General features: G+C 40.9%; 2 protein-coding genes across 3 annotated transcripts; one reads left to right on the top strand and one right to left on the bottom strand.

Moving 5' to 3' along the window:
- Positions 1–483: 483 nt before the first annotated feature.
- Positions 484–2,579, bottom strand: LOC146643725 (G protein-coupled receptor 20). Its single transcript, XM_085395394.1, has 4 exons — positions 2,523–2,579; positions 2,056–2,312; positions 1,511–1,643; positions 484–1,134 (listed from the first exon to the last, which is right to left on the bottom strand). The coding sequence occupies exons 1-4, from the start codon at positions 2,565–2,567 to the stop codon at positions 484–486; spliced, it is 1,086 nt and encodes a 361-aa protein (XP_085251520.1). The 5' UTR covers positions 2,568–2,579.
- A 7,315-nt stretch (positions 2,580–9,894) lies between these two features.
- cfap20 (cilia and flagella associated protein 20) lies at positions 9,895–16,192 on the top strand. Of its 2 annotated transcripts, none has more exons than XM_085396347.1 (6): positions 9,895–10,232; positions 11,516–11,595; positions 14,554–14,665; positions 14,760–14,948; positions 15,058–15,171; positions 15,300–16,192. In XM_085396347.1, exons 1-6 carry the CDS (start codon positions 10,149–10,151, stop codon positions 15,300–15,302), a joined length of 582 nt encoding a protein of 193 aa, XP_085252473.1. In that variant the 5' UTR covers positions 9,895–10,148; the 3' UTR covers positions 15,303–16,192. The 2 variants fall into 2 exon arrangements, with proteins under 2 accessions (XP_085252473.1, XP_085252472.1); XM_085396346.1 differs by having other exon boundaries at positions 9,898–10,232; positions 15,297–16,192.
- The last annotated feature ends 474 nt before the right edge of the window (positions 16,193–16,666 follow it).

Genomic DNA, 16,666 nt, shown 5'->3' with positions numbered 1-16,666 from the left:
CATCCTAAAAAATCAAAGCAGTCAAATAAATGGTCTACAAAAGTACACAAAAGGAGTATTTCCATTCTAAAGTGTATGACTTAGTCACGGTAGTTTACCTACTATACAACTGTTACTATACAACTTTTTGTTTTTATTTCTAATGGAAAAATTTTAGTTTAAAAAAAGAGCGAGAAAGGGAATAAAGGGACAGGTAAAGCCTTGTTTAACTCACATGTGCAGGAATTTACAAAGAGTGTTAAAGAAGTATCCAGACAGAACGATGACTAAATAAAAAGCTTGTTTGTGAATAAAATGGGTTTTTTTTCCTCCCTAGTCAATCTGAATTTTTACATCACAAACTTTGATGAGGTGCCTCTGGAACACAAGCCAAACATCAACTCCCCACATACATAGTTTTTTTTCTGTGTGTAATCCAGCAGCTTTTGAAACTTGAAGCAGTGTAAGTTCATTGGTTTCACAGCAAAACAAAGTCGACATGTGTCACTGTCTCCAGCTGTCTCTCTGAACTGTGCCATCACTGGTTTCCGAAACATGGCCGCCTGTCCAATCAGAGTGGTGTGCGCTGGTTGTAGAGAGGGGTGCACTTGTGAGCGTTAGTGTGGCTATGCTCTGAGCTATCGCCAGTGCCGTACCCGAGCATTTATTCAGCGAATTCCTCTCCCCTTCGATGCCACTTGTAAACCCCACCTCCCCGTCCTCCTCTCTGCCTCCCCTTCTCCTGGTCCTCCACATTCTCTTGAAGCTGTCCGTCACAAAGCAGTAAACCACTGGATCCAGGCAGCTGTTCAGGCTGCTCAAGGTCACGGTGATGTGATAGGAAAGCACATCCCTCGCCCCTTGCCCGGGAGCCTCCCCCGCCACTCTGAACTGGAAGTAAACCAGCACCTGGCGGACGTGGAAGGGTGTGAAACACACAGTGAAGACCACCAGGACGGTGGCCAAAAGCCTGATGGCACGAGTCCTCCTCACCCTGCTCTGGTGGGGCATCCCGCTGTGGCTGGAGGAGAGAAAACAGGTGACGCGCAGAGTGAAGACCACCACAGCGAGCAGGGGGAGGAGAAACTCCAGGATGGTGAGATAGAAAAGGGCAGGGAGGACCATGCAGGAGGAACTGAACTCCAAAGCTGTGGTCTAGAGAGAGAAGGAGAAAGAATTCTATCATGATTTAGCCTTTTAGCATTTTTAGCTTGTCTCAGCTTGACAGCCTTGTCAGCTCTTCTTTAGATCCTGACTGTTCTGTAAACCAAGACTCCTCCTACTTTTCTTGCAACCTCATGAAAATCATTATTTGATTAATTGACGGTCATCACTGATAAGTTTTAATACTCAGGATAATTTAAAATTGCCCCCCCCCCCCCAAACTAAATCTGTGTCATTAACCAATTCATAGACTAAATTATGAACTCAATTATTGCAATTAATTAATTTCTCTTTTTAGGTTTATTTTGTGGATTTATACACTGAGAGCTCATCTTGTGTGCGCTGTGTTTTTAGTGTGTCTCTTCACCTGAAAAGAGTAGGTGACCACGACTGCAATGAACCACACGGTGGCACTGACACACCTTGCCGCTCCTATGGTCCTCCATCGATGAAGGGTACTGGATGCGTGGACGACAGCGAGGTACCGATCGATACAGATGCTGAATAGAAAGCCATCAGTGAATATTGATAGAGGGGACATATTATTCCAATTTATTTTTTGATAAATTTGAATACTAGGCTTCTTTAAGGCTTCACTCCTTAAAACCCTGACTTTCTTCTGATTGGCTGCCCCTTGCCTGGCTTCCACAAACCAAAGCTTCTTTCATCTCAGTCCAAGCCTGAGAGGACGGTATAAGGAAATCCATGCCAAAATGATATCACCTTGACACAAGAACTTCTGGAAATCAAGAAATTAGACCAGCCAGAAGCCAAACACTTGGTCCACAGGGTTATCTGTGTGTGTTACCACATTGAATATGAGCATCCAACTAAAAGAATGCACATAACTAAAAATAATGAAAAGCATAACAGCTCCTCGTTATGTGACAAATGAGGTTATGACTCACCCACCTGGTCAGAAACAGGATACTACAGTACATATTGACAAAGTAGCTGAAGGTGTGGACGTATGAGCAGGCCACACAGCTCCCTCCACTGTGGTACAGAGCGATGCGAGCTGGCAGCGACAGAGCCACCAGCAGGTCAGCCACCGCCAGGTTTATGGTGTAAACCACGGAGGCTGAAGAGTGTGCAGAGGCACCGCAGAAAACGTAGAGAGCCAGGCTGTTGAGGACCACCCCAACCACCAGCATCAGACAGTTAAACACCTGGAGCAGGGAGGGATGGATCCTTAGTTTATTGGTCATGCAGATTAAATAGATTAAATTTCTTGGTAAATTTAATCTATTCAATTTATTTAGGCGGGGTCCTTGCTTTTATCTGCTTACCCTAAACAAGTGTAAAAACAACTTAAGGAACTGCACAGAAATAGCAAATGCTGGAGTGTAACATAAGATTTATTCAGCATTTGATCTTACCATCAGAAAAACCCAGACGGTGTAGAAATCTTGATACAGCTGCATGTCCAGGTGGGCTAACCTGTGCAGGTTTGTGGTCCCCCATTCCTGGTCCCAGGTGTTGCAGTTAGTTTGGTGTGAGTTGAAAAGTGACAGGAGAGGCTCAGCAGTGGAGCTGGAGCTGATGTTGGCGAGAAGGCTCTCCATTGGTTGGAAAAAATGAATGACAGGTAGGCTGGTGAGAATCAGGAAGTGAAGATGTAAAAAAAAAAAGAAAAAAAGATTTACAATGTTTTACTTAAATCAGTAAATACAAATAAAAGCAAATTACAATGTCTATATTATGTTATGTCAACTTTAGGGGAATAATTCCTTTACTATAGTAGTAATCTCAACTGGAAGTCCAGTCTAACATCTGCTTTCACACTTTCAAGGTATTATTCCATGACAACAATGCAAAATCCTTTAGAAAGCTAGTTATTGGAACTGGGATTGTGTTACCACACTGTTCATGTATGAATAAAACAACTGCTTGTTGTTATTTTCAGGTTAAAACCCCACAATAATAATGAAGCAAGTGGACTAAATAAAGAGAAATACAGTCACCTGGACATTTCATTAGGCACACCTGTTCAGCCGCTCATTAACATTAATATATCTAATCAGCTAATCATGTGGCAGCAACTCTCTGCATTTGAACAGCCTGTTCAGGTCAAGCTGAGCATCAGAATAGGGAAGAAAAGTGATTTGAGTGACTGGACGTGGTATGACTGTTGGTGCCAGATGAAGTAGTCTGAGTATTCCAGAAACTGCTGATCTACTGGGATTTTCCCATGCAACCATTTCAGAATGATCCAACAGACGAGAAAATATCCAGTGAGTGGCAGTTCTAAATAAGAAAATGTCTTGCTGATGTCAGAGGCCAGGGGAAACTGACCAGACTACTTTGGGCTGATAGGAAGACAGTATCTCAAAAATACTCAAAAAGAACAAGTCAAGAGCTTTTTTTGGATGCATAACATGCTGAAGCTTGAAACAGATTGACTACAGCAACAGAAGTCCATACTGATTGCTACTCCTGTCACCAAAATTGTACAATGCTGTCTGGTCTGATTAGTCTCAGTTTCTGCTGGTAAGGTCAGGTTTGGTGTAAACAACATGAAAGCATGGATCCATCCTTTCTGCCTTGTACCAAAGGTGGTAGTGGTGATGATGTAATGGCGTGGAACGAATTTTCCTGGCACACTTTTGGCCCCTTAGTACTGAAAGATGATAGTTTATTGTTTCTGACCATGTCCATTTATGACCACAGAGTACACATTGTCTGATGGCTACTTCTAGCAGGATAACAAACCAGGCAACAAAGGTCAAAACATTTCAAACTGGTTTCTTGAACATGACAGTGAGTTCACTGTACTCAGGTGTCTTCCACTATCACCGGATCTCAATCCAATAGAGCGCCTTTGAGATGTGGTGGAACAGGATGTTCACAATGATGTGCAGCTGACAAATCTGCAGCAACCGTGTGATGCTATCATGTCAATGTGGACCAAAATCTGCGAATAATGTTTTTAGTACTTTGCTAAATCCATGCCACAAAGAATTAAAACAGTTACTATTTCTTGATGCGCACCTCAAAAAATACTGTAGCACTCAAGGCATTTTTAATTTATTACTTTGTTAACGTAGTGAGGAAAATAAATCTTTCAGATTCTTGTCTTTTCTAAATGGTAAAAGCTTTTTAGGATTATGTCGAGACTCATTCTATCTACTTTTTTTTAACCTTCCCCCCCCCTCAGATTGTTCAGTAATATCAGGACTTCTTCATTACAGCCTCCCGGCAGTAATTTAAAGACGGATGCCTTAACCTTTTATCTTGGACTCAGCCTTGGATACTGTATTGTAAATAGTTCCAAACAGCTTTGTTCTCCAAACTCACACACACACACAAAGACACCCACATACGCACACTAAAAACTAAAGGAGATAGCTGTGACTTCTAGGGATGAAAACATGGCCAACATCTGCAGAACTGAATCCAGGCAGAGAGACTTTGGAAATCCCGATCCTATAAACAATGTGCTCTTGTATCGTAGAGGCAACTGCATCCATCTTCATCTCCTCCCTAAAAGGATGTGACACTCTCAACAAAGTTAAGTACACGACCGTGTGTGTTACTTCAAAGATGGAGCACAGCATTAAGATGAACCCTGCCAGCGCACGCGGCTATTTAACACACCACTGACATGTGTTGTGTTGAACATGATGTAGACTGTTGTCTTAACACAATAAACGTGATCAGTGCGACACGTCCTGTTTAAAAAAACGGCTGGACTGTGTTCACTTTCAAGGGGCTTAAAGAAGTAAAAAGACTGGCCAAAAATAGTGTTGATATTTCAAAGCCAGACGGGAACAGATAAAACAGTGTGATAAATAAGGCGTTACGACATTAGTGAATTTGTTATGTTCTGCTTAAGAACAACTGGCCAAACAAGCTATTCATTAGTTGGCCAAAACTGTTTCACCCTTAACTTGAATGTACTAACTTTTCCCAGAGCTTTGAAACTTATCACACTCATTTTCTATGGAAATAAACTTGTTGTCGTACAATCTCTGTAGTTGTTCTGAGTTCATCCAGAGCCCTTACAGGACCTTTAGCCAAGTTGGCTCAAAAGTTAGTTTCAGCTTGTTTCATCTGATGAATCACGGGGGATAAAATGATTTATTTTTCGCTCAGCAAATCTGTGGAGCTCCCCTGGCAGAGCTTGCACATCACATACAAGCAACTCAAGTCCTTTAAGAAGCAGCCTGGATTTGAGTCTGCCCATCATTCATCTTCTCCATCACACTTTCTTTTCTACTCTGAACTGTTCCTGTTAATGCGTTTCTAAAAGCCCCAAATTAAATCTCACAAAAAGTGTTTATTTAGTCTTGACTGTTCGACATCAGAAAAAACATACATTAAAAATATCATCCTTTACTTTAATGAAAGTAATTTTATAAAAGTCTTAAATAATGTCATATTTTACTCAGCAGATCCTCTCATTTTGGCCAAAAGTGTCTTTCCTTATAAAAACCAGAGACGGATGAGCTCCCACTGGATAACATGTGCCGCTGAGAGAGGTCTTTCCACTCTTCATCATCATAAGACAGTTAGATAAAACATGACTGTCAGCCTGGATTTTAAAAAAGAAAAAAAACCTCTCCAAACAGCTATCTTCTTTGAAACTTCATAGTTATGGTAAAATATGTGACAAAATTATTATATAAAAGATAAACCAGTGAATGACTCTGAAGCCTGCAAATGTTTTTTAACATTGTGTTAATCATTGCTGCCCAGCACCTGCAGACTTTACAGATGCAGATGTGCATTTGCTTCTTAGATTCACTTTTAAATGAAATGATTAGAACATACTAATCATATCTAAATCTATAGGGGCTGCCTTTGAGCTAAACCCTCACAAGTTAAATTCAGGCATTTTAAACTTTACATTATGCACTCTTAAAAGAATGAACGCTCCTTTTTGTGTACAATTTCCAATGGAAAAAAAAAACAGTAATATGCATGTACCAGAGGGAAAGTACTGTACTGTGATCTCCAGGAGGACAAATGTACACAAGGAACCTTAAAACTGCTGCTCAGAAAATGAGGCAAAGTAATGCAGACTATTGTCCTTCTGATCGTTAGGTACAAAAACCATAACCAGAAAAAAACAAATAAGGTCAAATAATGATGACTGAATGGATTAAACGTACCTGAAGAAGAGAAAAAGTGGTGAAAACAAATCCTCATGCAGTAGACTTGTGCAAAAGTCCTTGTTGTCCGATTATATAAATTAAGAGCTCCTCAGTTGCTTTTCATTTCATACTTTTATCTTCTCTTCATTTCGTCCATCCTTTGTTCTTTCAGTAATTTGCTAAAAAGGTAAGGAAAGAATAGGCCCAGAGAGTCAGATGTGGAGCTCTGGGGCGGAGAGCGTCCTCCAATGGAAAGTAAAGTTCAACAGGCGGACCTCCTCTTTCCATCATCTCTTTCATATCACGTATTACAGAAAATGTAATGAAGATGTGTCAAAAATGTTAACTTCTTTCATTTTCTTTCTTGTCATTCCCCATCTTCCTCCACCTTTCTGTTTTGTCTCATAATATCTCCCATTTTCCACCTCTTTAGTTTGAGCTCTCGTCAAATAGGACATCTTCTAATATATTTCATCTGAAACAGGGATTTGGAAAGGCAATGCAAAGACAAGGCTTGAGCGTCCGAGGTGTCGAAAAGCAGAAGAGGAACACATACTTGGATGGATAACAGTTGGATTGGGAATAACAAGAAAAGAGTAAGTGGCTGGCAGGCTAAAAGGAAGAGGAAAAATTAGAAAGAGCTGGCCGGAAGACTGCTCTGTCTCTGTGGGACAAAAACAAAAGGCAGTTTCAAAATCGTTTATTTAAAGCTGTCTCCAGGGTGGTCCCACTTGGACAGCGTTAGAGAGAAAAAATATACGTTTGTCTCTGTGTAAATACATGATTCAATTAGAGAAGTAAAGAGCAAAATAAAAGCGTAAAGCATACAACAGCATAAACTGTTTCTGTAGATGTTTTTACGAAGCTGCCAGCCTGTGAACCCGTGAACCAACACACACTTATAAAAATGGGAGAGGACACCTTCATAGTGAAAGATAGATAAAAAAGTAGAGAAGGGATCACTTTACATTTGTTTCACCACAAAGAAGCATCACCTAAACACACAGGAGGATAAACAGCTGTAACATCTGTCCCATTGAATATGTTTGCGGTTGTGTGGCTAACATCAAAACGTCAAATAAAGTCCTGTGGCAGTAATACCGGTGAAAAAAACCATAGGCGTCAGTTCTTATGAAGCTAAAAGGAGACTTCGCTGTTGGTGATGTCATTATACAAAGTGCCTGGTTAATGTTTGATTGAATGTTTCTTGGCTTGTTTAAATATTTGAAATCTTTGCCAAATGTTTAAACTGTTGGAGACGGAGGAAGGATGTCGCGCTTGACACTTTGGCGGAATTTAGAGGGTGGAAAGAGTGCTTAATTTAAGTTGTGCATAGGAAATCTATTTCTAGAAACCTTTGGGGTAGATGTATTAGGGAATTAAGGGGCACTCCAGCACTTAAACTTAAACTCTGACAAAATTGGAAATGTCAGAGGAATTATCTGGGCTTGCAGACAAGGGTAAGTCTGCAGGCATTTAGCAAGCAGAGAGGAGCTAAAACCTCATGGGAAAAACAAACATATTTTGTTAGGCTGAGAGGGATTTATTTTAGCTTTCAGTAGGTCTTCTGTTCAGAAGTACTGAAATAGCCCTGTTACAGATTTTAGCAGGTGGCAGAGAGCTTGGAGAGGTGGGCATATGCACTGGAGAGAAAATGAATGAAAGACAGTAAAAGCAAAAATAGAATAGAATAGAATAGAATAGTCATTGTAAATGTAAGACTAAATACATGTGCATGAACGAGAGGGAGACGGGGGAACACTGAAGGTGAAAGGAGTAGAGGTAGTGAAGATGTATGAGTTTAAATAGTCGGAGTCAGCTATCCAAAGAAAAAGACACTGCATGAGAGAGTTGAACGCGAGCGTGCAGGCAGGCTGAAAATAAGATTCAGGGGTGATTTGTAACTGTGGAGGTGGCGGAGTTGAAGATGTTAAGATTTAAATGGGGGGTGACCAGGATGCAAGATTGAGGTGAACAGCTGAGGTTAGATAAAGATGGAGCTGTCTTATAAGCAAACTTCAAAAAGATGATTTCATTTTCTAGAACTGGAGTTAAATAAGATAGGATGGTGGCTGGACTAGACTCTATCTGCCTTTTTAGGTCTGTGGGGCTAATGTATTAGTCAGAAAAAGCAGAGGATATGGCCGTCAGATGAATGCTCTTTAAGGTAGGATTCAAAGGCAGTCTCATGGTTCAATGATATGTTACATTATGGACTGATAATGTCCTGATATCTACTGCAGGACCCAATGATAATTAAAACATCATTTGAATTGAATTGAATTTTTGAATTGAAATTTTTATTTCAGTCAACAACAACAGATTATAATTTTACATTTAGAATCATTACTTCAGTATTAAGTTTAGAAACTCATTAAATCCTAAAACATGATGTTTGCCTAAAACAGGGATGTCAACATCAATGTCAACCCACTTTTCTGTCAGTGTAAGGAAATAGCCGAAATAAATAAAGAGTAGCTACACTATTATCAGATCAACATGAATAATCTTGGTCTCTATGGACAGGTAAGATGTCAGATAATATTATTAAGCATCTGGGTCGCTGTGACTGGTACTGTACCTGAGTAAATTCTGATGCACCAAAAACAAAACAAAACAAAAAAACATTCAGAAAGAAAAGAAAAGAAAGTGAAAGAAAGACCATTATTGCTGTGTGACACAGCAAGTTTAGGAATAAATCCGATACCAAGTAAATACAAGGTTAGTATTGCTGATACCAATACTTTCAACCCATAAAGCCAGTTTATTTAGGGGAGAGCGTTTATGAGATAAATCAATTTGAATTTGCAATTCCTGAACACATTTTAATGATGTGATGAGTGATGAGTTAACACAGCTAAACACACCTTTCAGCTTTTCGTGTATTTTGAAACAGGGGTTTTGGGGGGTCTTAGACTTGTCTTTAAAGCACTTTGGGTCAACTTCTGTTGTTTCAATGTGCTACAGGCTATAAATAAAACAGATTTAAGACAAAGACATGACAAAAAGGTTCATACATTTTTTCATAGTGCATAGAGGTATACTTTTATAATTAGGTGGGCTACATACTGAACTTAAGATGATTAAAGCAAAGTATCAGTCCCATTGTGCTAGTGTCATTCTGATGCCAATATTTAGTTGGTATTGAAACTATTAATATTTGGATGGATCCTCCCACCTCTACAGACCATAGGAAACTCCAGTAGATCAAGGGTGCCTTGTTTAATGCTGCATCATCCCTCTACAGGAACTGTACAGGTAATATCCTGACAGCTGTAATGGAGGATCAGAGCTGTGCGGCCCTACTTGGTTACGGAAGCTATGTGTGAAAGCTCATCTCTCTAAACTAAAGAGAAGTCTTAAAATTCTTTGGAGACGCGCATATGGATCTGGCTGCAGGCGGTGAGAATCGGGCAGCTCAAGATATTTTGAATTAGTTTATGATTAGGGAGTTTTTATTATATCATGCATTCAGTAACTGAAATAAAAATCATCAAGCGTGAAAGCTGTTTTGGTTATTTCGGCGACTTCTAGACGACATTATGTTAAACACTTGTGCTTTAAGCTTACACTGTTACCACGGCGACCGAGAAGCGTCAGCATTTATTAACCGGCATGAACAACGTCAGATGACTTTCGTTCCCCAGCAACACCAAAATAAAAACGAGACATCCGCTGCCTTCTTTCTGTTTTCACACCGTGTGGGAATATTCGACCACTCAGTGAAACGGATTTCTCATTTTTCTTCTGAGTGACAACGTGGTAGTTTCTGTTGGCGGAACGGTTTATATTCTAGCACACGGAACCAGAAAAGTTGGAGGCGGAAATTAAACCTGTAAACAAACGTATAGCTTTAGTTAGAAGCGGTTACAGTATGTGCACATTGATTGTCTGCTGAGCCCAAAGAAGATGTTTAAAAACACATTCCAGAGCGGTTTTTTGTCTATTTTATATAGTATCGGCAGCAAACCTCTTCAGATATGGGACAAAAAGGTAAGCAGCCGCTCAGAACGGAAGCAGGGAGCTGTATGTTGGCTTAGCGAGCGGGGCTAAAACTGGCTAGCATCATGTGCACTCACGTCGCTTTTAAACTTCGCACTGTTTTATGGCTGTGGACGTTTTCTAGATGCACTTTAAATTCACGACGCGCAGTTCTTGTTGATTACTTGTAGAAGCAACATGATACAGGGTAGCCATGGAGGCAGTGCTGCTAAGTTGCTAACCTGAGTCACACATCAGTAATTGAAGTTACATTCGCTTGATTGAGTCATTGGTACCATTCACACGGTTTTACGGGCTAATGTGCTAAACAGGAGTTGTTACTGGTCAGATCCATTCAAGTATGAGCTTTGCAGTCCTCTCTGCATGGCCATCTATGCAGTGGTGACAAATGATCTGAGACATGAGATATCCATCCATCCATTCATTTTCTGCCGCGTATCCAAGTCCAGGTTGCAAGAAGGCACTCTAAGTAGATAGACTCAGACTTTGCATTCCCCATCACCTTGTCCGGGCGTACACGGAGGCGTTCCCAAACTCACCCAAGAGACATAATCTCTCCAGCGTGTCTGAGCTCCTCACCCTAGCTCTGAGGGAATATTTCTGCTGCTTGTATCCGCGATTCTATTCTCTTGAGCGACTGGTAAATTGACAGTTTCCCTTAATGCTAAGCTCTCTCTTCACGGTCTGCATCATTGCACACGCCACACCACTCCATCTGTCAGTCTCCTGTCTCTCCTTTCCCATAAGCAAGATCCAGAGATATTTGAACTCCTCTGAAGCAACAACTGATCTCTAACCCGGAGGTCGGGCGGCACCACCCAGTGGTGTCTCCAAACGTCTGTAATTCATTTCAATTCAATTTTATATAGCACCAAATAACAACAACAGTTGACTTGAGGTGCCTCGAATTATAATGTACGGTACCTACAGTAATGCAGAGAAAACCCCAACAGTGAGATGACCCCCTATCTGCAAGGACTTAGCGATAGTTGGATAGAAAAACTCAAAGCTTGAAAAGCAAGTATTAGGTTCAGTGCTTTGTGGATTGGGCAGCGATCAGGGGTGGGGGTCCTGGCAGTCCCAATCTCTGGTTGATGAATCTGACTTTAGATATGAGACATGCCTTCTTCATTCATTAGTTTTGCTTCGATATCCCACATCTGATTCAGGGGGGTTTACAGTTGGTACGCCATACAGCACTCTAAACGCTCTGGGAAACATTCTAATTTCTCCATTGAAAATAAGGGAACAAATCTATTTCTGGGTTTTCACAGGTGAGGAACGGTCACATAAAGAGAGTCACGGACAATGACATACATTCGAATGTGCTGGAGATTGAGGGAACAAATGTCAGGTGAGTTTGTCTGTTTATTTATTAATCAAAGGTCAACTTTACTTTCAGTTCTACGATATGTACAGGATATGTAAACTGAAAATTATAATAATATACACAATTATATAATTATATACACCAGTGCTTCCCAAACATTTTCCAGCCACGTACCCCTTGAAACATGTCACCCTCAGCCGCATACCCCCTACTACGAACGATTCTTAATTAGTGTCTATAAATACATTGCAATATCGCATGCATAAAAATAAATACTGCACAGTCGATTATTTCTCACCACCAAATGAATTTATTGATATTTTTTAGTAATGACAGAGTTTTAATAACAAACTTTACTACTTAATACTAGCAGTGTATCAAAAGATTTATTAGAATTCACTTTTTTGTCGAGAGCATAAAGGCCATGAACTTTCATTAAACAGAACTTTATTTAATGTGATGGATGTGCTTGAGCAGAGGCACACAGCTCTTCAATGTTTGGCTCAATTTGGGAAAGGCTGAGTCTTAAATCGTTTTCCACACAAAGTCTTGCTCTGTATTTTGTTTTCATGTTTGTTAAAGCAGAAAATCCCTTTTCGCATAAGTATGTGGTGGCGAAAGGCATCAGAGTCTTGACAGCGCGCTTAGCCAGCGCGGGCTGTTCAGTGCGCAGCCCTATCCAGAAATCCGCCAGGTTCTTTTGAGCGTGTTCAACTTTTAGAGATCCATCTGTGGCGATTTCAATTAGGCTCTCCTGGTCAGACGGTGATAACGAAGTAGGCACGGCGGTGAACGGGTGACGTATCCAATCATTTGAGCCGCCCGTCTCTGGGAAGTATCGGCGTAACTGCACCTCCAGCTCCTCAAGGTGCACATTACATTCGCGCTTTACACTTTTAGATAGTGTGAGATCATTAGAGCACAGAAAATCATGCAGCACAGGAAAGACTTCAGTGTTGTTTGTATCCAAGCAGTTCTTCCAAAGGTTTAACTTCTTTATCATGGCCTCAACTTTATCTTGAACATTGAATATAGTTGCAGAAACGCCTTGTAATCTGAGATTGAGCTCGTTCAGACGAGAAAATATATCACACAGATAAGCCAGGCACGTAAGGTACTCTTCATCATGCAAATGTTCAGACAGCTCAAAGGGATGGTTATTGAAGAAAACTTTAAGTTCATCCCTCAACTCAAAGAAACGGGTCAGCACTTTCCCTCTAGATAGCCAGCGAACCTCTGTGTGGAGTAATAATGTCTCATGCTCGCTGCCCATCTCATTGCACAACGCAGCAAATAAGCGGGAGTTCAGCGGCCTGGCTTTCACAAAGTTAACCATTTTTACACTCGTGTCCAAAACATGTTTCAAACGGACAGGTATTCCCTTTGCAGCAAGAGCCTCTCGGTGGATGCTGCAGTGTACCCAGGAGGCATCTGGCGCGACTGCTTGCACACGCGAAACCACACCTCCGTGTCTCCCAGTCATGGCCCGTGCGCATCAGTACAGATGCCAACACATCTGTCCCACACGAGTCCATGTGTGTTCATGAATGTGTCCAGCTTTTGAAAAATATCTGCGGCAGTTGTCCTTTGTTCCAGTGGTTTACAGAACAGCATGTCCTCCTTGATGGTTCCTTCATGAATGTAGCGCACATATACGAGAAGATGCGCCAGGCCAGCCACATCCGTGGACTCATCTAGCTGTATTGCATAAAATTCACTGTGGTGCATGCGCAGAAGTAGCTGCTGTAAAACATTTTCTGACATTGCATTGATGCGCCGTGAGACAGTATTGTTTGATGATGGAATGGACTGTATCGTCTTTTTTGCCTTTTCCCCCAACATTGTCCCTACCATATCTAAAGCAGCAGGGAGAATGAGGTCCTCCACAATAGTGTGGGGTTTGTTGTTTTTAGCCACTCTGTAACTGACCATGTAAGATGCTTGTATTCATAAGATCTGGCACCTGAATGCAGGTTTTACTTGTTGAAAGTGATTTTAGCTGTCGCTCAAAATATTCCCTTGGTTTATTTTTCAAATGGGGATGATTTGTCTCTAAATGTCTGCGCAAAAGTGAAGGTTTCATTGAGTTCTGAGACAATACTTTTGCACAAATAACACACTGTGGCCGGGGAAATCCACCAATATTTATACACGTAAACCCCAGCGAAATATAATTGTCATCATATTTGCGCTTCTTTGATGAGGTTGTGTTACAGTCCGTGCTGTCATGCTTTCTCCCACTTTGACGCTCCGCATCAGACACTTCATCACTTTCCACGTGGCTGGCTCCAGCTATGCTAGCCACTTGGCTAGTAACCACAGATACATCCCTGCTAGCATCCAAATCTGACGAACACATTGTTGTTGAACAATCACCTGTGCGGTCACTGGAAAATGCATCTTCAGACATGAGCTTATTGGTTGTTGTGGCCGGTGTCTCTGTGGTAGGGCCTTTTTTTCTTGTTAACCACTTGTCCATTTTCGCGCTGCACTGAATGCTTGGAGGCAACTTCAACTGTTAGGTGTCAGTCATTTGGGTCATTTGGGCAAATCACGCCCATGTATTTTGTCAGAGCTATTTTTTTGCTGAACACCAGAGGGTGGTATATAGTCATGTATTTAACAGTCAAATAAAACTTCATTAGCGCAAATTTCGGCTTTTAAAATTTTTGATCCCCACTCCAACCCCAACCCACGCGTACCACCTACAGCCACTTGCGTACCCCCGAGGGTACGCGTACGGTAGTTTGGGAACTACTGATATACACTATTGCAGTCCTGGCATATTTAACATGATATTCTTTTTTCATAATATGTCTTTGTGTTCTGTTTGAAGTATGTGTACATTAATGTATCATGTAGATGCTAGGCATAGTAATTAGATTTACTTTCTTTAATATTTTTGTCGTGTTAAATAACTGAAATAAATCTGTTATTTAAGTCTCGCCCATCCTAGCTTCATCAACTCTGTCCTCCCTACAGCACCACCTACATAACATGCCCTGCAGACCCCAAGAAGACCCTGGGGATCAAACTTCCCTTTTTGGTCATGATCATTAAGAACCTCAAGAAGTATTTCACCTTTGAGGTCCAGGTAGAGACATTTAAATGCTTTGTGATTGGCTAACATACAGTCTGGGAATCTACCATAGACCTGGTGCTACGTGTGTCTCAAATCTCCCTCTCAGGTTCTGGACGATAAAAACGTTCGCCGGCGGTTTCGAGCGAGTAACTATCAGAGCACGACGAGGGTGAAGCCCTTCATCTGCACCATGCCCATGAGGCTCGATGACGGCTGGAACCAGATTCAGTTCAACCTGTCCGACTTCACCAGGAGGGCTTATGGAACCAATTACACAGAGACGCTACGTGTACAGGTTAGTGCACACATGAGGAACCTCTGAGTCTTTCCTGTTTCTCTATAGTAAGAATTTGGCACAATATTCCTTTTTCTCTTTTTAACATCTGCTCTGTTTCCCCCCTCAGATTCATGCTAACTGTCGGATAAGGAGGGTGTATTTCTCCGACAGACTGTACTCTGAGGATGAGCTTCCAGCTGAGTTTAAACTCTACCTGCCTGTCCAGAATCAGAAGGCCAAGGTTAGTACATCTCTCCATATACGTGAACGCTAATACAGTGTTACATTTAAAAAGTTACCATTTCAGCTCTCAGTCTGTAAAAATGTTGTGTAGAAGTTCAACACTTGTCTGTCTGTGTCTTGCAGCAGTAGAGCTTCTTGCGGTGTGCAGCCCCCCCGATGTGACTTGGAGTTTTAGTTGTGACAACATTATGCAGATTCAGTGAGACATTTAGTTTTGACTTTTTCGTGAGTCTCTGCACATTCAAGTCTGGTCTGATGTTTCCTTGCACTGCTGTAAAAAGATAATTGAATAAATAATAAAAGTCCACCATGTCCATTATTCTGGGGTTTTTCCAGTTTGCCACCATCCTGTGCATTCTAAACAATATTTATGAATGTTGACCACCTTATGCCCTCATCTATATTTCCTTCTGACACAATGCAGAATCCCTTTATTTTTTCTTTCTTGTACTAGAGGTATGAATATCAGCAGAAAGACTTAGTTTCAATGAATCGTTGTTGCTATTAAAGCTATAACACTTGACAAGAACAAAATATGATCTTTACCTCTGGTCCTTTAAACAAATAAGATCCTGACACTTGCTTGTATCTGATTTTAATCCTGTTATTTTACATGGCAGTAGTTTTATATTTGCTAAAAGGTTTCTCAGATTTGGCTCTCTATTATAGAAATATGTTTAGATGCTGTGATGATTGTGACATTTATTTTGATTAGGCTAACTACTTCTAGCCCAATTCCATAACCACACCTGTTCATTTACAATATTAATAATTACAATATTAGATTTTGTATTAAATGCCTACCGGTGGTTTCTTCACAAAATAAATATCTATAAAAACAGAATGTGTGCTTAGATAAAAGCCTTTATGTGAACATTATCAAGCGCTAGTCTGTTTGTTTTAGGCAGGCTTTTTCTGCTTGATCTGCTTCATTTTGCTTCTTCTGTGTTTTATTCAGGTGTATTTATTACCTATGCTGTTTATTACCAGGTTGTAATAAAGTGTTTTGGGAAAAAAAATATCTTCAGGTTTTCTGTTACCACCTCAACCGAGTTGTTTATGGATCGGTTCCCTGGCTACACAAAATACAATGAATATATGTGTATGTGTGTGTGTGTACACACACACACACACACACACTTTTTATAAAGATTCATACAATAATTATTTCCTCAAATTAAGCGGGGAGGGGTTCACCCGGAACTAGTATAAGGGAAACGAAAACCCGTAAACAAACGAATCAAGTGCAATAGCAACCAGCGATATGCGTAGCAACTGCTTGAAGGGTCTCAAAGTGTGTAATGTCTATGGAGTGAGCTCAAGGATGTTTAAAAACACCTCACAGTGCGCGTTTTGTCTCTTATAGAGCATCGGTACCAAACCTTTTCAAATATGGGACTAAAAGGTAAGCAGCGGGTGTAGAGGGTGTATTTTTCCCGACAGACTGTGAGCATGAGCTTCCAGCTGAGCAGTTTTGAGCAGATGGATGGATG

Source organism: Rhamphochromis longiceps, linkage group LG22 (assembly GCF_057381845.1).
Source record: "Rhamphochromis longiceps isolate RC_006_pf linkage group LG22, R_longiceps_female_GT1.1, whole genome shotgun sequence".
Classification (NCBI taxonomy): domain Eukaryota; kingdom Metazoa; phylum Chordata; class Actinopteri; order Cichliformes; family Cichlidae; genus Rhamphochromis; species Rhamphochromis longiceps.
This window is presented reverse-complemented; position numbering and strand designations above follow the sequence as displayed.